The sequence below is a fragment of the Mus musculus genome, chromosome 6, assembly GCF_000001635.26.
Source record: "Mus musculus strain C57BL/6J chromosome 6, GRCm38.p6 C57BL/6J".
Classification (NCBI taxonomy): domain Eukaryota; kingdom Metazoa; phylum Chordata; class Mammalia; order Rodentia; family Muridae; genus Mus; species Mus musculus.
Window position 1 is genome coordinate 52,554,540 of NC_000072.6, and position 27,634 is coordinate 52,582,173.

At 39.8% G+C, this 27,634-nt stretch overlaps 1 protein-coding gene and 1 long non-coding RNA gene across 2 annotated transcripts in view; both read right to left on the reverse strand.

The window, feature by feature from the left end:
* Hibadh (3-hydroxyisobutyrate dehydrogenase) overlaps positions 1–27,634 on the reverse strand; it is a 94,071-nt gene that overhangs the window by 8,310 nt on the left and 58,127 nt on the right. The window contains exons 5-6 of the mRNA NM_145567.1: positions 3,240–3,373; positions 1,899–1,975 (exon numbers count right to left, since the gene is read on the reverse strand). Of these exons, the coding sequence (NP_663542.1) occupies positions 1,899–1,975; positions 3,240–3,373 (211 nt within the window). The remainder of the gene's footprint in view (positions 1–1,898; positions 1,976–3,239; positions 3,374–27,634) is intronic.
* On the reverse strand, positions 5,839–25,274 carry Gm33047. The gene is made up of 2 exons (XR_377679.3): positions 16,352–25,274; positions 5,839–15,934 (listed from the first exon to the last, which is right to left on the reverse strand). It is a non-coding gene; the product is annotated as a predicted gene, 33047 (long non-coding RNA).

Consider the following 27,634-nt stretch of genomic DNA (forward strand, 5'->3'; position numbering starts at 1 on the left):
TATTAATGTCCTTGTGTGGATTTTATTCCACTTTTAATACTCTTCTTGAGAACCACTGCAGTAGCCAATGACTTGCAGCTCATTATACACTTTGTGCAGTTGCTATTCCTATTGTTCTTTATTAGTTGGCATCTGGTGAATTTCTACAAGGACTTACCTTAGATATAAGTTTCATTTTATTTTTTAAAATTATACTTGTGTGTGTGTGTGTATGAGTGTGCACATGTGCCATGGCATGTGTGTGATCAGAGGATACCATGTGGGAATCAGTGCTTGCCTCCCCCTGTGTGGATCCCAGGGAACAATTTGAAAAATGTCAAAATCAGAATTTTGACAGGAAAATTATTCAAGAATTATTCTTTCTGTGGGAAGACACAGAGTTGTGCCAGTGCTGGGCTGCGTGAGGAGTGAAAGACAAACTAGTGAGGACAGGGCATGTCATGTCATGAATCTGGGTGTGAAACTCTGTTTACACAGGCTCTTACTTTCATGGTCTAGTCCCTTATTCCAGAAAAATAAGAATAAAATCATACATATACATTTAAATGGATATTAATTCTGTTGTAAGCAAAAATTAACTTTATATGCAACTCGAGTGTCAGAAAGTTTTGTTTTCTTCTTTCATGAAACTGATTTAGAGAACGATGTGAAAATAAATAACAAGGTTTTCATGACAACCACCCATAGCCTGAAACTGGCCATGGCACAAATATGATGGTCTGAAGGGCTCCATGTACAACAGTTTTATTAAGGCTTTGTACAAACATGCCTCACCATCTTATAGACATTTGGCTCTAAAATGTAAATGGTATGGGATATTGATAAACCAATTAGCGCTGATGCAAAGCAAATTCCTCTTTTATCTCAATTACAACATGACAACTTAATAGGTCAAGATAGTTTAACACCTGAGACGGGCAGTTCAATAAAACAACAGCATCTTGATATGGTAATTAAGAGGGAATGTGAATCCATTACCATGTTTTTAAAAATATCTCAAGCACTTTGGCTCTTTTCATTGCTTTTATCAAAAGCTGTGTGCAGGCCACTCTTCTGCTTTGTGCTGTATCTGATCAGCAGCCCAGGATAAGAAATAAAGCTATGACTAAAGCAACCTGTACACACTGAGCAGTTCTCTAAAATAAAAGATATGTATTTATTATATTTGTGAGATGCAGAATATTAAAAATATTAATTAGGTGATTAATCATATGTAGCATTTCCAATCCAAAGGATTAAAGACGAAATTAAGGCATTAACCTTAAGCATTCTAGAGAATGATCATTGGAAAGAAAAACAGAATTTTGGACTCACTCTAAGTAAACAATTAGTGAACATTGTATTTTTTAAAAGATACTTTCTAATCTAGGATAACCAAGCAAGCTAAAATAAAAGTTATATACATGAATTGTACCTTTAGGAATGGAAGCCTGATTGTTCTGACAACAGAGCACCAAGATCTTGCTAGTACAGATTCTGAGAAGTATGTTTAAAACAGGCATATAAAACTAGTCACATGGTAGCATAGCACTTGAATTCATGACTCATTTGAATCATGTTTCATTCAAATCTGTCCCAACATTGCCAAAGTAGGTTTGAATTTTACAGTTTTTCTACTTAAGTAGAACAGAAGATATGGGGCTCCAATATACAAAGCATAACACAACTTCAGTGCACAGTGCACTACATTTATGGCTGTGGCAAAGAGTGCTGATGTTCCCTAGAGGCCTATTGCTTGTCCAATAAGCAAAGTCTATCAAAACTCAGTAATGAAACACTTTCAACACGCTCCTGAACCAACTCATTTATTACCATGAACGTCATTCTTCTAACATAAAAAATCAAATAGGGAAGACAATGAAAATTATTAGTATATGAAAATGTTCTTTTCAACAAACCTGATTCCAAGGTTCATAGCTTCAGCGGTTCCAATCATACTTATAGCCAACAGCATGTTGTTGCAGATCTTTGCAGACTAAAAACAGAGAGCATTAGTAAGATTCTTTATTTTCAAGTTATAACTTCTAAAAAAGTTTTCTTTACCTGATTCTACAGGGTTCTCTCTTAAACCAGCCAACCAACCAACTAATGTACCAACCACCATTCAGTTGTGGATTCTCTCCTGGAGGTAAGGGAATGTATCCAGTGTATTTCCCTCTGAACCTAACACACTGTCCTCAGCAGAACCTAGGGTCTCTTTTGCTTGGTAATAAATGGCATTATGACTGTGGCCTCAACTCTAAGGATGAATGATCCATACAGCAGTGCTCTCTAAGGAATGGATTTACATTCTAATTTGGAAGTTGGAATGATATGCTATATGAAAGGGAACAGATGAGCAAATGAGCAATAAATGGTAAAGTACGTGGTAGAGCAGACAGCAGGGTTCAGGAAGAATGAGTGAATGTGAGTATGTGTTAGGAGTGGGCAGGAAGAACTGAGTCAATCTTAGAGTTCAGTACTCGTAATTTCATCGCTAAAAGCAGGGAGGCACAGAGGAGGTAGAACCAGAAATCATCTCTCTAAAGGTTAGGACATAATGTAAACAGGCAAGAAAAAAGATGGACATCAGGATAAATGGTAAATATATAAGAGGATTAAATGCAGAGAAGCATGGAATGAGCCTAGGAGTATAATATAAGAGCATTACTCAAATCTGTGTTCTATGGAATGTGGGCAAATTTGATAGCTAAGGCTGTCAAGTGGGAGAAAAATTAAAATTGAACATGGTAGAAAATAGGGACCTACTGCCCTTCTGATTAGCAAACTAGGTTAAGAGATAACAGAAGCTTAGACCCAGGTAACCTGTGGAATGATCAAGATGATCAACAGTGAGACTGCTCAAGTATAACTCATACAGCTTTGAGAATGGAAAATTCAGCCCAATAAAGATACCCAATATGGAAGTCTCAAGCCTAGTGACTGGGCAAATGGGATATGTGCATGCATTAGGAACTGGAGAGGGGCACTTAGTTCTATTAAGAGTTCAGTACTGAAAGCCATCTCATAATTTTAAAGGAAATTATTTGTTATTCAAAAAGATTAAATGCACAGGTTACTTCTTACTGTATTGATATCTGCACAGACCTAAGAGCAATGATGAAAAACCAACTTATTACAATGTAACCTAGAATCCAAGCACGGAACCCCCAGCATGAACCAAGTAGAGAGGGGCAAGCATTGGTCAGAGAAAAGAAAGACGTTTTATACCGAGTCCTGTTATTGTGCGGCAACATTACCTGCCCCGTTCCAACAGCTCCACAGTATACCACGTTGGAGCCCATGCATTCCAGCAACTCTTGGGCAGCAGCAAACTCATCTTCAACTCCTCCCACCATAAATGTAAGGTTTCCAGACCGAGCAGCTCCTACACCTGAGTCATTTGGGAAAAAGAGATTGAAGCAAAACCGCTCAAGTAAAATACCAAAATGAGAGACAAACCTAAAAGCCAAATTTAAATCCCTTGCCTCAAAAATGTATTTCTGCCAGGCATGTGTATGATTTTACAAATCTCCAAAGGAATGTTCCAATAGCCAAGTGGAGGTTAACCATAAACCCCATACATAGCCATTCATACATACTTTGCTGGGGCCCCAACTAGCAGCACAGCACACAGGGGAGCCTTCCCTAAAGGTAGCATTTGAGGTATGCGGCTCACAAGCTCCTTCTAGAACCACAGTTCACATTCGGGTAAGATCTAGAGACCTGCTCCTGGGCCACAAAAAGGCCCTCAGGGAGAAAGGCTCTTTTCCAAGGGAGGCATGCTTAGCTAGATTACTCTCACATACATTTTCTAGAACCATCTGAGTTTTCTCATCAGTGAAGCAACTTCTTAATTTAGGCTTGTCTTTCTTCATAGAGGGAGAAAGGCCACAACTTTTTAACTAAATATGAAATACATTTTAAAAATTAATGTGTTTAAAATTGAGATGTCTTTGTTCATAATTTTTAAGTTAGATTTTATAGTTCAAAAAGTAAGTTTGTGGATAAGCTACATTAGCACAACTTCTGTTTTTGTAATTATTTTATGGCTTACTTGCAAATAGAAATAGGAAACCATAGGTGTGCCATGATTAGACCTGGCCATTAGAACATACAGCTACGAATGAGGACCAGCTTTTCAATTGAACTTAGTCCATGAAATATGGTTTTTAAACATTAAAATTAAATTGTCAATATTTTGCTATTGCCAAGTCAAGCACATGCTCTTCCCTGGTTCCTATTACTTTTAACCATCACTAAAAGCAAAACTCAGTGTGATGCAAGGCAGCCATCTTGGGAGTACATTCCTTACATGGGGAGGCCTACAACGCTCACAGGAAGCTAAATCACCTCAGTCCATACCAGCATTAGATACACTCTGGAAAGGATTATGTACAAAAACCTAATCATTTTAGTGTTTGATAATGACATCTGAGTGACTGTCATTCTGCTAGCTTCTAATTTACTTTGCCAAGATGGTGAACCATTAATGTTTTAGAATTATTTTGCTCAATTCATTACCCATTCTTATTCAAACCACATAACCACCCTGTCTCCTAATCCTGTTGATCTGGCCTGCAGAAATTAAGCAGATAATTTAAGTCAAAGCTTACAAACAAGTCGAGCCCTATCCACCATAGGTTCAGTAGCTCTGTACCTAGGTTACAGACGGCTGAACGGCTCCAGAGTCACTTATTGAAGGAAAATTAATGCTGACACTGGGTCTCAGCTGGTTAATCTTTTGACAGGTGCACTTTCTCACTTGTTCAAACACATATTTCAAAAAGAAGAAATAAGTTACTTAAGCAAGAAAAGCTCACAAGAAAGAATAATTTATCCTTGATTCAAAGTCCTTGGCTCTCTCTCTCTCTCTCTCTCTCTCTCTCTCTCTCTCTCTCTCTCTCTCTCTGTCTCTCTCTCTGATGGTGTTTTAATTTCTGACCTTATCACAACCTATGCCCCAATGCAGTGTCTGATTAAACTGAGTAATTCTGAAAGCTTTGGCAATTCTTGACCAAATCCTATCATCCCATGCACTCCTTTCACACCATCAAACCTACTTCCGGCGCGGGGCAGAACTAACATCTAAGCTCTCCTAAAGGAAGTGTGACCCCTGTGCATCTGAGGATGGAAAGGACATCTGGAAAGCTGCGATTACAAAGCTCCAAAAGGCCCCAGACTTCTGAAGACACAGGTCTTCATGTCTGTCACTAATAAGCACTAAGTATATGGCCTTGATGGGTCACTTGAATTCAAGTCCATTGTCTAAAAATAGGTTGACTGTTTTTAGTTGGCTTTCTGAGATAGGGTTTCTCTGTGTGGTCATGGCTATCCTGGAACTCTATAGAACAGGATGGCCTTGAATTCAGAGATTCCTGCTTCTGCCTCCTGAGTGCTGGGCTCAAAGACATGTGCAACCACTGCCTAGAGTTTGTCTGTTCTTAATTCAACATTCTGAAATCATGTTTCTTTTAAATCTAACCCTTTTTGGGCACCAACATGAAACCACAGCAGAAAATTGAGCATCTATCCTTAGGTAATAGGAAGCAGTCAAAATGCAGGCTCACTAAAAATTCTATGTAAAATAACCTTCAGCCTATACACTGGGGGCAGGGACAGAAGTTAATCTTAAATGTGGGTTTCAATCTCAAGGTATTTCCATATATATTCAAATATTCCAACATCTGAAAGAGTCATAAATCTGAAATACCGGCTCCTACCACTTTAGATCTTAAACCTGTATTTTAGTTTATATTTTAATAATAGTATACATAAAACCAATTATATTGTTTTAGTTCTATTTTATATATATATAGCATTTACTATATATTATTAAAATCTTTCATTTTCTTTATCTGATTTTACCTATGGGGTCAGCATGGGGTCTTGCTTATGTCAGTATTCCTATTATGTTGTATACAGCAGGATATATTTAATAGATGATTGTTTGGAAAATAAATCAATAATCATGGTTCAGAGAATAAAGGCTCTGGAGATGTAATAACTGGTTTTGAGAATAACACTTGATGGTTGTGTGATAAAGAAGAAACTCCAAGGCAGTGTATAAAATGGGAAAGGCATTAATACTTCTTTATAGAGTAGCTGTAAATACCACTTAAATAGAAGGTCTTTACAATTTTTATGTGTGATGTGGCATTTTCCCTATCTGGTTATCTAAGTCATTGTCTCTTCTAGGTTAGTTTTAGCCTTGCTTGCTGAATATTAGCTGCTGTGGACTCACCCCAAGTGAAGCAGGCTGGCCCTGGTTAAGAAGTTCTATAGAAGTCCACGTTCGGTTAGTGTTAAGATTACAACACTGTAAGCTGGGTGTGTTGGCATATGCCTGACATGCCACTTGGGAGGCTAAGATAGCCAAATCATGAATTCTGACCAATTTAAGCAACAAAATGTGACCCTGTCTTAAAAAGTAAGAGTAGGGAGAGGAAAAAAAATCACCACGAAGACCTAGAAAAATCAGTAACAGTTGAGTGCATCTTATGGGAAGAGATGGAGAATCCGTATTTGCTTACATTCAACATAGTCCACTGGGCACCTCCTATACATCAAGCTCTGTAGCTAGCTGTGGGGTGAGAGCTTAATCACACATACGTATTGCTTCTAAGAAGTTATGCGCCTGTGACCTGGCCACATTTTTCTATAACCTGTGCACTTGATCTCCCTTCTGTCCTGGTCTCCAACATCTATTCTCAACACAACAGCCAGAGGAACTCTCCTAGAATATAAATCTAGCCCACAGTTTTTCTCTTCTCTCAGCAATCCCAAAACTTCCCATCATGCTCAGCATGAGATCCAAAGTCCTACAAAGCCCTCTTTTAATAAAGCCACAGCTTCCTCTCCTGTCTTATCCATACCCATCTTTCTGTCACTCAGGCTTCAAGGCACTCTGGCCTCTGGCTGTCCCTGAAACAGATCAAGCATGACCTTATCTCATCTCCGAGCCTTGCACTTATTCTTTTCAGTTTGGCACATTCTTCTCCAAACTACTCATGACAAATTTTCCAATAATCATGAACCAGGCTCAACATTTGCCTCTTCAGAGAAGCCAGACTTAACACTTGTTAACTTTCCTGCTTTGACTTTGTATCACCTATTTCAATACCTTTATTTCTGATACAATTCTCCATAGGAACACTATTTCTGGGAAGGTAGAGATAATTGACTCTTGAGGCACATACCCACAGAGCCTGGTACAAAAGAGATGTTCAGTAGATGACAATTTACCCAGAGAAAGACAGAAAAGGAGAGGCTATTCCTTAAATGTGCATTCCAAAAAGTAAGTCATCCCCAAGACAACAGTGCTAAACAGTGAGAACCAATGAGAGCTCGTTAGAACACGGAGGCTCCATCACGCACGGACTCATGCAACATCAAGGGCATGGGTATTTTATGGAAGGACAAGTGTGGCCTCTCTCATTCTTATGCCCCTCATCCTCCAAATCCTGTTCCTTCAAGTCATGATGGCCCTTCACAAATGACAGCCGTTTATTTTTGGTTTTCCAACCTTCAGAACCATAAGAAATAAAATTCTGTCCCTTATAAATTAACTAGTCTCTCTCTTTTTCTTAGGAGTGGTGCTTCTGGTGGTTGCTAGGCATCAACTCCAGGGTCTTGAGCATATCAGACAAGTACTCTACCAACTCTATATCCCTAGTTCCCAGTCTCTCAGGTACTACTAAAGTATCACAAAGTGGACTAAGACAGAAGGCAAAAGGGAAGAAACACAGCGAAGCGGTACCAGGTGAGACCTGTTCTCACAGAAATACTCTTGATGCTAAGGGTTTACCAAGCTTTTTTGTCACTCTAGTAATCCACTTAAATGCTGCCTGCTCTATCCACTTCCAATCTATGAGGGAAGTCAGACAACATGATTCTATGATCATTTGGGGTTTTCAAATTCACATGCATCCACATTCAAACATGTATGATGCTAACACACAAAACTGGGATACACTGGATAAAAGTTCCCCATTAGAAAAAAGAAAGGCTGATCATGAGAAATGATATAGTATACTACTTATTATGTATAATACTTTAAGATATGCACACTTTGCAGAATGGCTTAAGTCAAACTGTCTAGTGGATGATATTGTGCACACCTTTAATCCCAGCACTTGGGAGGCAGAGGCAGAAGGATCTGAGTTCTGGCCAGCCTGGTCTATAGAGCGAGTCCCAGGATAGCCAGAAGTACAGAGAGAGACCCTGTCTCAAAAGTAAGTAAGTAAATAAATTAAATGGCCTTCAGTTGATTAAGCCCATACCTACCCTATATAGTCTACTTTATTGCTTCTTGGCCTTTTAGCTAAGTACAAGTGTAAAAGGAAAAAAAAGATTTTTTTTAAACATACATATATTAACTTAAATCCAACAAGCCCAAATCCTGTAGCTGCCTTTAAAGCTTCTAGCCATTTCTTACAATCATGTCTTTAGAAATTCTCTCACATAGTCCTAGAATAAAAACAATGAACTCAATTATACAAACAAATGAAAATGCAAGTGCCCAAATCACTCAAAATAGACACAATCACTGTGATGGCTTGAATCTGCTTGGCCCACGGGAAGTGCTGTTAGGAGGCGTGGCCTTGTTGGAGGAAGTGCATGACTGTGGAGGTGGGGTTTAAGGGCCCCTAGTGTTTAAGCTCCACCCCCTCAGGGACACAGTCTTCTTCTCCTGGCGGCCTTTGGACCATGATATAGAACTCTTAGCTTTTTCTCCAGTACCATGTCTGCCTGCATGCTGCCTTGCTCCCTGCCATCTGCATGCTGCCATGCTCCCTGCCATGACGATAATATATTGAATCTCTGAAACTGTAAGCCAGCCCCAATCAAATGTTGTCTTTTATAAGATTTACATTGGTCATGGTGTCTCAACACAGCAATAAACCCAAACTAAGACGAATACTTTGCTCTTAAAAGCCAGCTGTATCCATCACAGTGTGAGGAGAAGCATTCTTATGCCTAATCAAAGTCTAAGTTAGCCAGTCTTCCTATTTTAAAAACAGACTTACAGTTGACACACACACAAATTCCACAACTGGAGACCCATCATTCAGTGGTTTGCAACCTGGTACTAAGAACCAGCTCTTACTACTTAAGATGTACAAGATCCACTGTTGGTGGGAGGACAAGGGTGAAGAAAATCCACACAAGCCAATAAAATCCAATTCTATGCAAGCTAGAGAAGTATAAATGACTCAAAGGAGAAAAGTATCATCAGCAAGTTATCTAGTCAGTGCTTCAATTGCTAGGTAAGAAGGTTCAATTCGTAAACATGTTTTCCTAATCAAAAATGAGATATGTTTCCTGGCATTTGAGATAAGACTGTTCCAGGAAATCTAAAATGTAAAGCCATGGGAGACCCAGACTCTCTCTCTACCCTCCACTCCCCAAGGATACACCTATACAACGCCTAACCCTAAAGCCCAGGGACCACTGTGAAAAGGGAACAGAAGGATTCGAGGAGCCAGAGGAACGGGAGTTGCTATGAGATCGCGGCTCCTAGGAGTAGCAGAAGCTACAGCCCAAAAGTCTCACCAACACGACTGCCTGATCACAAGCCATGCTAACATGGATAAGGCAAGCTCGGGAGACCAGGCCTAAACAGAGAACAATATCGAGCTTAGGAATACTTAGTGGGAGAAACAGTCTCCCCAGGGAAGAGCACAACTGCTTATCCAATACCAAAATGGCCAGCCCTGAAAACACACACATGAGTAACATGCACACTGAACATTTTGTATTTAGGAATTGTATATATGCATCTACACAACAATTAATGAAAGGGGCCATGAATTCGAAAACAAGCTAGGCTGGGTAATGGGAGAGTTTGGGAGTGGGGAGATGAAAATGATACACTTATAATCTTAAAAGAAAAAAGATCTAAATCATAACTATAGAAAAGAGATATGTTCAAAAAATAGCATCATATGAACCAGGGTCAGATGACAGATGGCAATCACCACCAAGTTCTGGTTCCTTCTTTCCTTTTTTTTTGGACTCCTATTGTTGAAAAATGCAAAAGAAAAATCAGGAAATGTTCAAGACAGGTGTATGGAATCTGGTAACATGGTAAATATGTTTCCTGAAACAAAAATTAAGATCTGTTTCCTGGCATATTTGAAGAACATTTGAAATATTAATATCCCAGGAAATCTAAAATGTAAAGTCATGGGGTCACAGAACTCTCTCTTTACCCTTCACTCCCCAAGGATACACCTATACTCAACTTTAGCACCCAAGGCTTGGGGACTCAGGTTTATACCTTTAAATTTTTCTTTTGAGATTATAGTATAATTGTACCATTTTCTCTTTCCTTTTCTCCCTGCAAACCTTCCCAAATACTCCTATGGTGTCCAAATGCACTTGCAAATCTGATTGAAACAGTAAAGCAGTCATGACCTGAGCAGACAGTATGGGATGTCCCAGAGTGCTCACGGACTGTACCTGCTCCCTAACCACACGTAACTCCCACCTCTCTGCAGAGCTTTGTATCTGCTTATCAGAGTAATATGTTTAGAAAGTAGAAAGCCAGAAATACAGAGGGTGAAGTTCTGGGGCCCACTGAACGATGTGATAACTACCGTTAGTAACAGTGAATTGTATTTCTGTCAATTGCTGAGAGTAGATTTTAAGTACTCTCATAACTAAAAGCAAGTATATGCAATATTGCATGCTAGACAGTTTGACTTAGTCATTCAACAAAGTATACATATCCTTAAAAATTATGTCATACCTGATATGTATGTAGTATACTACTTTTATCAATTAAGAGTCAACTAAAAGCTTAGGGGTACAGCCGAGTGGATAAAGCTGCTGCTGTGCACGCATTAGGATGAGCGTTCTTATCTGCAGGACCCACGTAAAGCCAGGCAAGTGTGGCAGCCACCTCTAATCCTAGCATTCTAGGACAGACAGGGATCGCAGGAGCAAGCTGGCTGAGCTAGGCCAATAGAGAGCTCTCCTTCTGCTCAGTGAATACCCCTCCCCACTAAACAAAGTGGAGAGCCATGAGGAACAATGTCAGTGTTGGTGCTCTGCACACACACAGTACACACACACACACACACACACACACACACCACAAAAGGAGAAAAAAGAAAAGAGCAACTCACCATTAACAAATACAAAACAAAGATTTCACAATAAAATTAAATAAAGTTATATTCAAAGTAAGAGCAAACTTCATTTAGAGAGGAATAAAGCAACCTCAGAGTTTTTTCTCCTTGAACTGAGTTACATATTTTAAGGTTACATATTATTTTTAATACTTATTTGGTACTTTACATAGAATACAGAAAATGAAATAACAAATAACATTCTTCATATTTTTATGTTAAAGGACTGTTTGCTCAAAGTGAACCAAGTTAATACTCAGTTCTTCCCTTCTGCCTGACTTGGTCTACCATCTGTAAACAGTAAAAATCAACATTAGTCACCTTGTTCTAATACTCATGCTAATCCGTCTCCCGGTTTGAGGCAGTTTGGTTTAGGAACCAGCACAAGCTGGTGTCTCGGATGATGCCTTCCTGCGAGCACAACCAGCTACAGACATCATTACTATTACTAAGCAGGCCTCGGAGAGTCACCTATGTCCCGCACCAAGTCAAAGAAAGTCACTTTCTCTGAAGACCCTGTATGCTTGACTCAGCACAGGACAGTAAACTCCTACTGTCACCTCCCTCCTTTGATCCTCCTGAGAGTTGTAGGAAGCAGAGGATTTTTAATCTTTCTCTCCTTAAATCTTCTAATTTCTAAATCTTCAGCTTTCTTGCCAGTGAATAAGTATCCCTACCCCTGCTCGCTGTGTCCACTGAGAGCTGTGGGTTTCTGTGCACACATGCTCACTGCTCCTTCACTTGAGATCATCTTCCCATCTCCCCTCCCCATCCCTCCCTCTCCAAGACTGCACTCAGTGAGAGCCCCACAGTCTTGGCTTTCTTTTCCTATTCCTGTAGCTTTCCGAGGGGCACTGGTAAAAAGCACACGTAACTACTCAAACTCATGAGTTTTCCTATGGTGTGTCGAGTGGGCAGGAGCTCTCTGAATGCGAGTGAGGTAAAGCTCCATCTAGCTGTCCACAACAAATATATATTAGCAAGCCAGCGTGCCAAATACTAAATAACACTGCTACTCATCAATTACACACAAAAGGACGACCTCAATTTTGGAGCAGTGTGATTCTCGGTATGTGGCACTGGCATCTTCACTTAATGCCATATAAAGAAACCCGTGTGTGTGTGTGTGTGTGTACACTCAGGGACAGTATCATAAAGAGGTAAAAATGAAAACACGTGATAAATAAATGGCCTAGGTGAAATCTCCACTCAAATCACACTGGTAGCTCAGACAAATCCCAATACCATTAAATCTACATTTTAGACTCAAAAGGTGCCATGCTTCTTCGGAAGCAGCAGAGAATATAAAGGAAAGGTCTTTGACATAGTAAACCGCAAATATTATAAAATGTAGCAAGTAAATCTATTCATCCTAAGCATGCCAAAGTCTTGGGCCTAAGAGTAGCAAAGAGCTGAAATTTGGAATTGGCCTTACGAAAAAAGCTGAATCAAGGATGGGTAACCTAAGATAACCTCTTAGGAATCACAGATGAGCTAGTTTTACCCACGCCAATCGGAAAGAGGCCTTCAAGCCCAGGAAGGAGACAGGACACTAAAATGTAAGCTCCAGCTGTATCTGCCTTTAACACTGTAAAAGCCAAGCTGCCAAGCACTCTCAAAAAAAAAAAATGCAGTAAATCACCTAATTTACTCAAAAGAACTTAAATGTTTTAACCAGTCTGCCATCAAAAGAGATCAAGAAGAGGGCCGAAGGGACCTGGGCTGCGATGTGAGCTGTCTTTAAAATGCAATTGTTCTAATCATTTTCTACAGATGCAGCCTCACAAGGGGCTGCTGTCACAGGGACCATTTACGACTTGTTATGGTGTCTCTATTGTTTACCAGCGTCATTCGCTGAAAAAAGGCGACAGCTGGGACAGAAAGCTGCTACTCAACGAACAATATAATCCCGTGAAAGTAATCAACAAATTTAAGGGTGTTAATTAACTTTACACTTTATCATGTTCAATTAGTTGTCCTTTCTAGAAAAGATTGCCGTGCACAATCAGTTTAGAGCGTGCCATGTTTGATTTGTAAGCGATCACTGTTTCTGTTGCAGAGCCCATGTCAGACGTTCTCCTGGGTTTTGGTGACACAGATGAATGGCTCTGCACATGTTAGGGGTGATCTGGTTTAACATAAGCCAGCATAACATAACCCCTTGTTAACATTACTTCTGGCATAATCCAAGCTGGAGACGAGAAAGCAAAAACATTCACAGTTCTATTCTGGAGTCTGATAAACAAAGTTTGGTTAGCCTTTCCTGAAATAAACAAAGACAAATACATGGCAAAAGAAGCAATTTTTCATCATTATTTTTCAAAGTAAGGTTCTCTTCCAGGGGCATGTTGGGATCATTTCCTCCCAGCAAGATCTCAAAGCTCTGCCACATTATGCACAAAGCACTGCTGTATCCTCGGGCTTTACATAATGCAGCCAGGCTTTTCCATAGCGAGTGACTAAGTGGTAGGATGGAGCTCAGTTCCGGCCTGTATGAGACTCTAGATTGTAACCATTAGATCCAGAAGCTGCGTTCTTAAGTGTAGGAAATCTGCAGGGAAGTACATTAATCTATGGATGCAGTCTGTTCTCGTGCCACCTTTAATGTACCTGTTCCTATTCACTAATAGGACAAGGAGACGCTCGTGATGGAGCGACAATATATTCACTATTGCATTTTAATGAAAGCTACTGCAGCTACTCTGAATTGATAAATACAGCACATATCAAAATATTCCAAAGCCACTGAAAAAGTGAACAAAACCTAAACTTGAGGTCTGGTAAGAGGTGTCCATTTTTATGAAAACAAAAGCAATGGGCATGCGCCAATCTATTAACAAAAAAAGCTATCTATGAAGGCCTTTGAAACACTGCCAGAGGTCGTATCTTGCTGTTTATACTAATTCTTGTATAATGTACAAATTAAATGCATATAAATAGCCACAGCTGGTTAGCTGGTTATGGCATTCACAAGGACAAAGCCAAACTTTTTTAAAACAGAAAAGTTGTTAACTCTGAAAGCTAATAATGTCCTAAGTTAAATATTAAAGAAGGAAATTATAGGCTATATCTAAAACAGCTGAAACCACAATACACAGCAGCAGAAAACATTTGTTTTCTGCAGAAGATCTGCAGGGAGAAGAGAAGCGGTCGATAGATCCTTAAATTGGAAGCAATAGCCGTTCTTCTATCCCAAGTTGGCAGCTGCTACACTTGCAGACCTGGTTCATTATTTACCCATAATGACCATCAAGCTGCAGTCAAAGTCAGATCACAACAACTGTCAGCAGCTCTTTTAATTAGCCTTGTTTGAATTCAGATAAATATCACAATAGCCCTGCTTATGCTGAAAGAGCAACAGAATAGTCTGTGTGGTGCGAGCATGGCTTGAGGAGGACCGGGCGTTACAGAAAGCCAGAAGACATGCAGAGGGGTTTAACTGCTGGGCAATCAAAGCATACATACAGTGGTTTACCTTCATTTTGTAAATCACTTAAAGAACAATTCCCTGACACCTGCCCGGACTGAGAAGGCACTCAGTGCTGAGCTGCAACCACGCTCCATGCTCCTGAGAGCCACGCGTCCAGAGTCTACAGAGAGCCAGGGCAGTCCCTTTGCAGAACCCTGGGTTTTGAAGTTCTGTCTTTGGGCAGAGAGTGGCAGAGCACATTCTAATACTGTAAAAACAAAAACTCATTGTGTAACTACTGTATATTTCAGCTTTAAGAATAACTGAAAAACAAAGTAAGTCTATTATTAAGTAGCTGATAACTTCAGTGAACTTTTACCCTTTAAAAACATCTATCTTTTAACAATGCTTCCTCTATGATAGGAATTGGTTATTTTCCTACACACTTCACAGTCTTCTCATCAGCATTAATAATCAAAGTTTAAAATGCTAATAATCAAAGCCTGATAATCCAATTACTGCCATATTCCACATCAGCCTGGACCCCATCACCCCAACTTGCTACAGAAGAAAATGTGGTAATTATTTTCCCTCTGCTTTATCAAGGACATGTTGTAACGTTAAAGGAAGGAAAAATGACAGCTGACAAGTGAGAATGATCTCGGAGGAGTAAGCAAAGGGCAAGATGACCTAACAGTAATGGAGTGAAGGAGACCACAAGAAATGAAGCGAATGCTGAGCGAATACAGGAGCCCATCTCTGAGCCCCACTTGGAGATCCTTTGAGATCCTGAACTCAAAGGTGAAGAGGCAGCTGCCTACTTCTATCATGAGATGCTGAGGATCCTTTCCAGTTATTCTTGCTAACTCCCCAGCCACCACGTCTTCCTCTGCAATCATTTCTAATGATCCACAAGGAAGGATAGCCAACCATATTTGCATGAGTGTAAAGGACACATTACTATTTACAGTTTGCACCCACCTGGCAATCTCTTTATTGTAGTGAACTTCAAGCACTAAAACTTTAGAGTAAATACATTTATAGCATGCAGTGAGCCCATGTATAGGGTAAAGGCAACTATTTACTTGAGTGCTGATAACTGTTAAGTGAAATCTCCATCTGTTTTGTGAGAATTACAGTAGTTCTACTTCTTATCTATCTTTCTTTAACCTTTCAGCTCTTCATCCTTTAATACACCCTACTTCTTGACAGCATGCACAGCCATGAGCTACATACAACATGCTAGCCCTCACAGACACAATTTCGCATGTCCTAACACTTACCCTGCACCTTCTCCTCCAGCCACCCCCAAAGTGGTTCTTCTTCAGGCACAGCCACTCACCTGTACTAGGGGCTGTACAGCAGCCTCACTAAGATTGGCACCTCAGATCTGACTGGCACCTACAGGACCCTGATGACAATTTACAGAGAGAAATTCACAGTTGGGTTTTGTTTCTGACCGGTATAGTTTTTTATCCTCCTCCTTCTGATAACAAATTAAAAAAAAACAAAAAAACAAAAAACAAAAAAACATGAACAGAGTACCCCATCCACATGGCAACAAAACCAAGAGAATTCTGCAGCAAGGAGAAAGAGCCCAAAACAGTACCAGGACTGAAACCTGGTTTCTTTCAACTTGAGAGCTACCCCAGTAACTTCCTAACATGAATCCCCCAAAAGAAAAAGTTCCTTAAAGATTTTGTAGTCAAATGCATACTACGATAAACAGACAGATGCATAAGCTTATAGTAATAGGCAACTATATAGCCTGAGTTTTTCTAAAGGCTGAGATTCGTCTCAATTTATTTTATTTTCAAAAAGTTCTTACTGTAAGAGCTGGAGAGATGGCTCAGCCATTAATTAAGAGCACTTTGCTCTTGCTTCTTGTGGGAAGTCCCAGGTCCACTTCCCAGCACCCACATGGTGGCTCATAACCATGTGTAACTCCAGTTCCAGGGTATCCAATGCATTCTTTTTTCTCTACAGGCTCCAGGCATCCATATGATCTGCATACATACAAGCAGGCAAAAACATGCATACAATAAAATTTTAAAAATCTAAAAATACATTTTAAAGTTTAATGCCCAAGGCATTTACGTAGCTGGCAAAAGTGTACATATTCTTTAAAGTTCTGCCTTAGTGTCATTTGCAGACCCCCATCCCTGGGGTCATGAAGATGATGCTAGGCCCTCTAGTGTGAGCATCACTCTCAGGCACATCACTCGGCCTCCCACCATCAGGCACATTAGCCACTTCTGTTGTTTACCTGTTTACTCTTTCTGGAGCATGAGCTCTTTCTATAATACTAAATAAATCAAGTTAAGAAATTGACAGAAAACACAGACAGGAGAGAAATAATGTAGAAAATAACTCAGGGAAATGATGAACTGAATTTTAGTAAAAACAGAAGTACTTTTTCTCGGTTTGTTATCATCTTAAAAGAACATTCTGAAGAAGAGTGTCAGAAATATGCATGATCTATTTACAAGATGCTTATAAGTTCTGGTCGCTGCAATGCCAGGAAGAAAGCTATTACAATGCTTTAAATCATCAGAGAGACGAAAGGTCAATCCTCGGATTAAAAAGAATACTTATTGATGACATAAAAGACCCTTCTACCTACAGAACAGCGTGTATGCACATGACAATGGAAGGACAAGCACAAGCTGTCTCCACCAGACTCTTTTACAAAAGTAAACACTAAAGCCCATGCACCAAGTGGGGAGAGAGCCCTCACAACCCAGTTACTTCTTTTCTGGTTCTGAAACTGGGCCTTGCACCCACAGCCTTGCCCGGGCCAGGCAACTTCTTCTCTACCCAGCCCTCCACACAGCTCTTAAAGCACAGTCTCTTCCAGCCAACATGTTAGTCACCAAGTTTATGCTCCTAAATGTCCCACAGACTTGCCTACATGCCAATCTAAGGGAGTCATTTTCTCAATTGAGGTTCTCTCCTCCCAGATGACCCCAATTTGTTGTCAAGCTGACAAGAAACTGCACACTGCTACTCCAGGGGACCTGGGTTTGGTTCCCAGCACCCACATCAAGCAGCTGAAAGTGAGCAGACAGAACTCAAGCTCCACAGGAAAAGAAAAGGAATGGGAAGGGACAGAGAGAGTACAGGGAGGGGAAGAGCCAGGCATGGCAGCTCAATCCTGTAATCCCAATATTGGAAAGGACACAGGAGTTCAAGTTCAAGGCTGGCCTGAGCTACAGGGAAGAAATCTGTCAGAAAAGGACAAAACAACAATCAATATTTAAAATAAAAATTTCCATTTTTAAATTTTCTACTTCTTAAAGTTGAGATTTCCTATCTTCTCCCTTTCTGAAGCATGGTTGTAACAGATGTTTCAAAGCCTCTGCCTGATATGCCTGATAGGAAACACCTGTGCAAATCTGTGGACGGCATCTTGTCTCCTCCCTGGGGAATTCATCAGCCTTTCCTGGTCTTTGTGTCATGTAACTTTTTAAGGAACATAGACATTTGGAACATAACATGTTATGAAACCCTTAAACTAAATTCTATGAAAAACAGGACATTTTGGATGTGTGGGGTGTGTGTTTCACCAGACCACCAGCCAGCCCACCTACCTTTACAACCCTCTAAGTAGTCTTTGCTTCTGCTTCACAAACCAGAAGACAGTCTGACAATCAGGGGACAAGTCTTCGGTGTACTGCTGAGGGTCAGAGTCCTGCTAATATTTCTGGGCCCAGAAGTAGACCCAGAAATTCATATACAACACTGGTTTTTGGTGTTTCCTCTTACACCCCCTAATACTCCAATACCTACCCCAACCCTCCTAAACTTTGACTAGAAAGTCTTGTGCTTTGGTAACTAAGGCTGGCCCTGGATCCAACAGGAGGAAAAACCCACAATATAAATTTAATATAAACTCTCTATCCACAGGTTCCTCTGAAGCCAAAAGAGAATTCCCCTCTTGGATCTCCATGATCTGCTTGGCTACCAAGGCCACAGCCAAACTGAAACTCCAGGAGTAAACTAATGGAAGAGCTGTGAGAAAAGAGAGAGGGAGAGAGGGAAAGAGAGAGAAGAAAGGGAAGGGAGGGAGGGAGAGAGGGGAGGGAGAAGAGGAGAGAAATAATTAACTTCCCCACTTTTTCTTTCATAGGAATCTCCTTCTTGCTCTTGGCTAGCATTTTTCTTTTGTGGGGAGTCCTCCTTCTGTGTCCTGTGTGCAGCTAGGCTCCGTGCTATGGGCCGAGGGCAGGCTTGCTGAGGGGGGGCCTTTGATGTAAGTCCTGTTTCTCCTTAGTCTACCTGCTGGTCTTCACTTTTCAGGGTCCTCGGGCAGTAGCTGCATGCATTCTGTCCAAGTGTTTTAGTCATATCCATCAGGAGAAAAAAGAATGACTATGCTTACTCCATCGTACCAAAACTGGAACCTCAGCACCATCTTGAAGGAATGTTCTGTTGGACTGTTTCTAAACTGACAGTTAACTCAGTATTGTGACAGCAGTCTTCTGCCTTCAATTATTCTCATCAAGTTCACTACAGACACAAAAGACCACATGCACACATACATATTTATAAAATACATCATATCATAGCATATCACATCATATCATATTATATGAAATGCCATATTATAGCCTAGCCAGTAAAACAGTGTTTACCTAGGGCTGGATAAGTGGCTATGGAAAGAAAGAAGGCAAACTTGCTGGGAGAACAGAAACTCTGTGTGTTAAGTGTGATTGCAGTTACATAACCACATATAACTGTTCACATTCATCAGTCTCCACACTTAAAATGGCTGAACTTCATCATACTCTGATATGAAAGAGATATTTTCTCTTCTTACCGTGTTGAAATGTATTGGTTACTTTTCTATTACTGTGATAAAACACTATGACCAAGGCAACTATAAAAATAAAGGATTTATTTAGGCTTATGGTTCTAGAGTCAGAGCCAGCCCCAGGTGATTTGCTCTTAACTGGGTTATACTAATATCTCTGTAAATTCTAATAGCCCCAGATTGAGGGTGATTTTCCACAGAGAGTATGTTCACTTGTTTTACGGTGATAGGTCATATTAACTATACTAAGAAGCCCATAAATTTATTGGTTGTTTTTCCAGTTGAGTGAAGTTTACATTTAAACTCTCTACTTATGAATTCAGAGTTATTATAAAGTTTCTCAAATTTTGGCTAGGGTAGACAGCCAGAGTTCTTAGTTAGCTTCCTTGACCAGCAGGCAAATGACCTCCAGATGACCCTTTCTCTTTGATGGTTAGCCTGTTTGGAGGTGTTTTGGCTTCTGCTGCTGCTGCCACCACTGCCACCTTCTCCTCTTCCATCACCTCCTCCTCCTCCTCTTCTTCCTCTTCTTCTTAATATAAGAAGCAAGTGCTTAGCTTTCTCAGTTTGTGTAAGCACATGGCTTAGATCTCCATTACCATGTGATCTTTGTCCAGAAGTACTAATTCCCAAAGTCCTTGGTTCCCTGAAGTAGCAACTGCTTCCAGGGCAGTTAAACTTCCTGTGTTTATCCATCATTTTGATTTCACATTACTATTCAATTACTTGATCTCTGAATATTTCCCTTATCTTCTGAGAAATGTGAAATGCATCTAAAGGCATGTTTAGGAAATGCAATGTGGTAGCTCACACCTGTAACCCCAGTACTCAAGAGGAGGTGGAGGCAAGAAGACTAGGATGTCAGTTCCACCCAAGTTACACGAGTTCTTGTTTCAAAACTCCCCAAAGAATCTGCAGGGCTGAGGACACAGATCAGTGGTAGAACCCATGCACGGCATGTGTGAGGCTCTGGGTTTACCTGTATAGCCCCATATCCATCAAATTTTATGGTGATTTACTGTGTGCATGGGTACACTTTATGGCAACAGGGTATTTCAATATATCTAGGTAAGCTTACTTAATTCCTGTGTATAATCCCCCACCCATGTTCTTGTAAGCAATCCTAATTGAATTCATCATGTTACCAATACACATTAGAGTGTGTTTACATGTAAATGTGCATGCATAAACACACACAGAAACAAAAAGATCAACTCGTTGGGAAAATGAAGTCAATAGAATGGTAGAGGGAACCAGACAGTAATGGGGTAATGGGGGTAAATGTGATCAAAACACATTATATATATGCACAAAAATATCATAATTGTGTAAGCAAGCTAGCTCAGCTGAGCAAGCCTGAAGACCTGAGTTAGACCCACAGGGCAGGTGGGAATGGCTCCTATAAGTTGTCTATCTGACATCTGCACACATGCTGTGGCACACACTCACGAATGTACACACTTACACAAGATAAACACATAATAAAATTAGTTTAAGTCATTAACATTATTAGGTACAACTAGTATATGCTAATAAAGTCTCTAAAAAATGTATTTGGGGATCAGTGAGACTGGTCATCAGTTAAATACACTTGCTGTGCACAGCTGACAACCTGAGCTTAAAACCCAGATGGAGGCAGGAGAATAGAGTTATCCTCTACCTTCATGTGCATGCCATGACACATGATTCATCGACTATAAATATCATGTGCACACACAATGACAGGCAACATTAAATAGTTTTTATCTGTTTTGTTTTGAGACACGGTCTCACTGTGGAGCCCTAGCTGGCCTGGAATGCTCTATGAAAAACAGCCTGGCCTCCAACTTGGAAATCCACTTGTCTCTGACTCCTGAAGGTATATACTACATTGCATACCAGTTTTTATTTTAAGTCATTAAAACTATTAGGTACAACTAATATATGCTACTAAAGATGATAAAAATTATCTTTATTTGATGTTTGTTTGTTGTTGTTGAACACTATTAATTTTTGACTTGGCCTACCACACTGCTAACAGCAGCACTGAGCTTTGTGAAGGAACAGGATGGGCTCTTTGGTGTCAAACAAAAGCCTGGCTTCCCTTACTCTTACACTAGGATATTTTTTCCTTTTTGATAATAAAACAAGCTTCATCTTTACCATTAGGACCAACATCAATCTAAACCTTCACAAATGAATGCTTCTTTTATGGTTGCTACTTCAAACGAAATCAAGAAATTTCACCCAACTAGACACAGCAGTCAATCAATTTAATGATGACTTTCTATGGATCAAAAAAGAAAAAAATGATATGCTAAGAATTGTAAGATCACTTCAAGTTCATGCTCTGCTTGTGTCTGTTTTTAAAATCTCATGTAAAAATATTTACTTTCTACAAACCAAGTATTTACCAGATATTTTCTGTACACACACAACACACTTTTGGGCTTTTAGATTACTCGAAAAAAATTAAGTCCCAATTTTGGTTCAAGTTGAGTTTGTAATCCAGACAAGAGTTAGCACACTACAAAATAAGCCTGAAGGCAAAGAAAATGAATTGTCATAAAAAAGTTTAGATGTTCAAAATTAAAGTAAGTGAAATGTCACACTGGGTTATAAAAGTAAAAGCTTGCCTAAAAATATCAGACTAATGTGACCATCAAAAATGATGCTGTGTTGCCGTGTGCTTGCTGACTCGGGCAGAGAAGGAAATTCCAGGAGACATAAACTGGTTACTTTTTCTAGCATACAGGAAGGCCTGGGCTCACTCTTCAGGAATGCACTAAAAAAGAAAATATGTTTGGTGGCTCATGAAGCACTTGGGAAGTGGAAACAAGATCACAAGTTCAAGGTCATTCTCTACTACAAAATGGCTTAAGAGGTCAGCTACAGGAGATCTTGTCTCAAGAAATATAATATCATGGAAGAGGGGATAGAAAATCTGCCTTTTCCTGCATAGACTCCTGGCTGCACAGGCCTCAGAGAGCCATTTGCTCTCAGCGACAAGCACAGCTCCATGCTTACCGACAAGCACACCTATCCTGCTGGTTGGCTCAACCTAAGTTGCCTGCCCTGAGATTCCTTTAACAGACACAGTGGAAGTCATTCTCCTAGGCATTCCATCAAGGCTGATCGCTTGGGAAAACAGTCACCAACTAACACATGTACATTTAAGTGGAAAAGGAATTCAAAGGAGGGAGAAAGGAAACCAGGTGAGAGAGAAGAAAGAAGAGAGCCGGGCAAGGGAAGAGTGAAGCGCGAAGACACAGGAGAGGAAGGAACCATTACATCACTCACACAAACACAATGCATATTTGCACTTAAACTTTATTTTTAAAAGAGTGTTTGGCCCATGTAAGGTGTGGAAGTATTAACAAAGTTAATTATGTTTTACAATCGGTAATTAAGATTAGAAAACAAAGCCTTTGATGTCTGCTACTCTAATGATGGAGGACCAACATCTGAGAAATGTAGCTGTGTATTAGCATAACCACATATGAAAGTACACAGAACCATTCCCAGTTACCTTGTCATTGAATGATTAAATATGAATTCATAATTAGAAAAACCCACACGTAATTTACTGGCTCCTCTGGCGGTTCTGGTTCATTAGCAGTTGATTACTAAACAGTGACCTCTAGTGGCCCATAACTTTCTAATGCTGTATGACTTCTCAAAAGAGCAAGATAGGAAGAACCCGCTTACCCTAAATAAGGCAATTACTTTTTCCTATAGAGGGGAATACTAATCTTTCCTACTTACAATACATTCTTTATGACAATATAAAGTCCTCCGCAAACCTATGGCTTCTGCCCAAATGACACACATTATTTAGTAAATTATAACTGAGCACCTGCCTAAGATCTGGGCTGAGTGCTGAAGATAGTCACTAAAACATCACAATCGACTGAATTCTTTCACCAAAAACTAAAACGACATTAATATATAACTGTCACAGTACTATTTATTCTCTGTTCACACACACAAACATGCTAAAACCACACTTCAAAATTCAAAGACACCAGAAATTTCTGATTCACTGCATTCTGAACTGCTATTTACCTTACAAGTAGCTGATTAGCCAATCCAGAAGACTGAGGCCACAGCTCAGTGTTAGAGCAAAGGAACAAACACTTGACCCTGGGTTTAATCCCCAGCATTTAAAAAAAAATCCAGCTAATGTCTTATTAAGTTTTCCTTAAAGAGGTTTTGATACAAGGACCTCTTCTTGTTTAAGAAGTCTATGTGCATCACACATGTAAGCTTTCCGTCTCTCCCCTTCTTCCTGTCCCTCTCAAAGTGAACAACCACCTTCCAAGGGTTCTTATGCTCACATCACTAGTTTAAGTAAAACTACAACTTACACATCTGTGAATGGACTGGCTTTTCTTCCTGGCAGTCCAAGTACATTCATTCATTAAGACAGGGTTTCAGAAAGGCTACCGACATGAAGAGATGACTTGGGCTATGATAAAAAAAAGTGTCAAGCTATTGATTATGGTTCTCTAAAATAATGGCAAGGCTGGAGCATCCTTTAATATGTGACTCAGCCTCTAATAACTCTAAGATGCAAACAAAAGAGACACACATCTTCTCCTTGCACACCCCTGCTGCAGAGCACGTGGGGTGAGTGCCAGTGGGTTTCCCTGATGATTCAATGGAACAACTGAATCACCATGTAGTGCTATTATCAACAGCTCATGACCCACCAGCAAGAAATGTCAGCCTGATTAATCTAAACACTGATGACCTTAAAAAAAAAAAAACCCAAAACCAAAACTACCTTCCTCCCCACAGCAGAATACGATTATAAACATCTGCTGTTCCTGAGTATGAAGATCTGCCAGCAAGACTGTTGTTACACTGAGACAACACCTCGAAGCTAAGGAGCAGAGTGTATTGGGTTTGAAAAGAACTGGTGACATTAGTTAAGTGAGATTTTTTTTTTAACAACTAAAAGAAACATTTTTGAAAGTACACATTCTCTAAGTTCAGCATATTAAAGTATCTGTTTCCTTAGCATGTATGGTTGTATTACAGTAAGATATCATTTGATTATTAAATTCTTCTTAAATATGTTTCAAAAATAACCAGACTAAACCAATCTATTTCCCACTTCCTTTTATAGACAGAAGCTAGTGTGACATGTTTCGTTTGCTCCATACACGCTTGGAGCTCGTTCTCTTGCAGTTCAGCCTGTTTCTGTTTTACAGAGGCCGCTCCTGAGAGGATGTAAATCTGAAAGTGGCACTTCAGAGGGAATCATTTAACACCACTTCCAGATCCTGCTGGGCACAGAAAAGCACAAATCCCGCCATCGGGCTTCAGAAAGGTGAGTGCAGCATAAATCAGGGCAGCTGATTTTTATCCAAAGCAAAAACAAAGTTTCTTATCACAATAGGTTTCTTTACCTGCAAAAAGTTAACTCAATTTCAGCTTCCCTGTACTTGAATGAAGAGACTGAGACTCTTAAGAAAAACTTCTGAGACAATGCAGAAAAAGTCAAAAATTTCTACAATTGAACAGCAACGTTTTTTTAAAATATAAAGCAGGTTCTTAGTAGCCTGAGGCTAATAAGGAAAGAAATAAATCCAGATTAAAAAGCAACCTATAAGACTCTCGATTTTATTATCATAAAAGTTTCTTTTAACAGATGAAGCATCAGAACTGTTCTAGATTAAAGACGAATGAAGAAACTAAAACCAAATGCAATGCACTAACTACTGTCAGACACAGGACGAAAGAAAACACAAAAGCCCGGCTCCGTGTGGGAACAAGTAGGCAATGCAAGTCTGAAGTCTCCCCACTAACACCAGACAACCAGCTAATGCCTTGGGAAGATCAGTTTTGCAGTTACATGGAGCCTCTTTTCAGAAAACATAGGCTTGAAGTATTTAAAAGTAAAGTTTGGCCAAAAGGTGCATGCTTGCTTTCTCCCCCTCTCCCCCACCACCCCCCGCACTCCCTCCCATCTCTGTGTGTGTGTCAAGTATGGAGTGCACACAAACTAAAAAAATAATAATAATAATAAACAGAACAAATGATGAGCTAGCAGGAGCTCCACTATTAATAGTAACTATTCCATAATATATTATCTACTCATAATTCATGAAATCTGTGTATAAATGAAATCTTATGCTCATTTCTGAAACTCCATTTTTACTGTGATTTCTAGACAAGCAAGACGTACAGGAATAAAGTTCTTACCCAATGGTCAACAGAAGTAAATTAAGTAATTACCTCTTTATTTACACATTACTTTTGTATAATATTGGAGTTAAATTTCTTTTTTTATTTTTTTATGTACCCAGGGTGGTCTCGAACTGCTGGTCCTGCTGCTGGGGTGGGGGTGGGGGTGGGGGTGGGGGTTGGTTTGTCTTGCTATGTAGCCCAAACTAGCCTTGATTTCAAAACCCTTCAATTTGCGATGTTCATTCAGTCTTGGATTTGTGGCCTGGAATAGTCTACCTCCCAGGGGCCACACCCTTAAAGCAAACAGACTCTCCCTTCTTCCAGCAGCTATCAGTTGCCAACGCTCCTTAGCTAGGATCTTGGTCTAAGACTTACTGAAGCCTGTTAAATATTAGTTTACTTTACATTTATCTATTTACCTGTCTATCTGCTGGTGTTTTGAGACAGGGTTTCTCTGTGTAGCTCTGGCTGTCCTGAAACTCACTCTGTAGACCAGGCTGGCCTGGAACTCAGACACTGACTGCTTCTGCCTCCTGAGGGCTGGTGTTAAAGGTGCACCTCCACCACCTGGCTGTTTACCTTTATTTATAAAAAGTTCTATTTATATAGTGACATTTCCTTTCTATATTACAGCTATTATTCTACAAAACTCTTCTATCTCCATGGTAAAGTGAACTTCAAATACCCCATGTTTTCAAAGGTCTCCCATTCTGACTTTAAAAAGCTTCTGAGCCACCAAGTGTTACACACTCATTACTTTCACACAGTGTTTTACAGCTAAGAGATGACAGAGGAAAATATATATAACGAATGGTATTAGAGGCCTCAATTAACCCACCAATGAGTCTGAAGGGTAGCTACCATTGTCCTGGTTTATAAAACAGCACAAAAAGGGATCAGACTGAGTAGTCTAGCCAGTGTCACAAAACTAATACAGAATATTATTGTCAAAAGCCAGGAGGAAATGATACCTAATGATGCAGCTGAATATTCATTCATTCATTCATTCATTCATTCATTCATTTGCCTTTTGCGGTGCTAGAGATCAAGCCCAGGCAAGCGTTTAGACACACTTACTCTTAAACACACACACACACACACACACACACCCTTTCCCCCCCCCCCTTAAAAAATTTTTTGAACATTTTTTTTGAAATAGGATCTTACTAAGTACCCTGCCTGGCCTGGAACTTTGCCATGTGTACCAGGCTGGCCATGAATTTGTCGCAATCTTCCTGCTTCTACTTCTGAAGTGCTGGGTTACAAGCATGTGCCACCAGGCCTGGCTTACAATGCCTTTTTCTACCTTCCTCGCCACAGAAAACTAATATTATAAAATTATGTACACCAATTATGTATAAAACACTTAACATTACCATAAGCCTATTATATATTTACAATAATTATTTTAAGTTGAATTAACAAATCTTATAACCTATTTTCACAACCTAACAAAAAATACAGTAAAAAAAATTAGGTTAATGTCAGACATGGGTACGTAGTGAGTCTGAGACCAGCTGAGGCCACATGAGACCTGTTTCACAAAAACAAGTTTTTCCATGTCAAGTATTTATTTATATTAAGTCATAATGAAAATTAATTATTTCCTTCTTATTGGACATTTGAGCTATTTCCAAGTCATCACCAAATTATACCAATGTTTCCTAATATTTTGGTCTTGGGACCCCTTCATTTTACTATTTACCAGTGAGGAACCCAAAGCCTCTTTGTTCACATGGGTTATACATATCCAGTCAAAATTTATAACACTAGAATTTAAAACTAAGGAAAATTTAGACTATTTCTCTTCCTTTACTTAAAATATGATCACATGTTTTTATTTTTAAAATGTTACACCACAACAATAGAAATGTTTACGGAGAGCACTAGTTCACAACTACAACCCTCTTTAGCTCAGGCATAGTGGAAGGCAGTTGGGTTATTTTTTAATGCAGGTTAAGTGTGAGTGCTCTGGGTGAGTAGACAGGGAACACAGACAACATTAGAAGAGGGAGCAGCACTTAAATAGCTTTTCCAAACACTGGCTATTCGTCCTTGACAGCAAACCAAAATCTGTTGACTGGTCTCTGCAGAGCTAGCTACAACATGGGATCTGAAAGTACT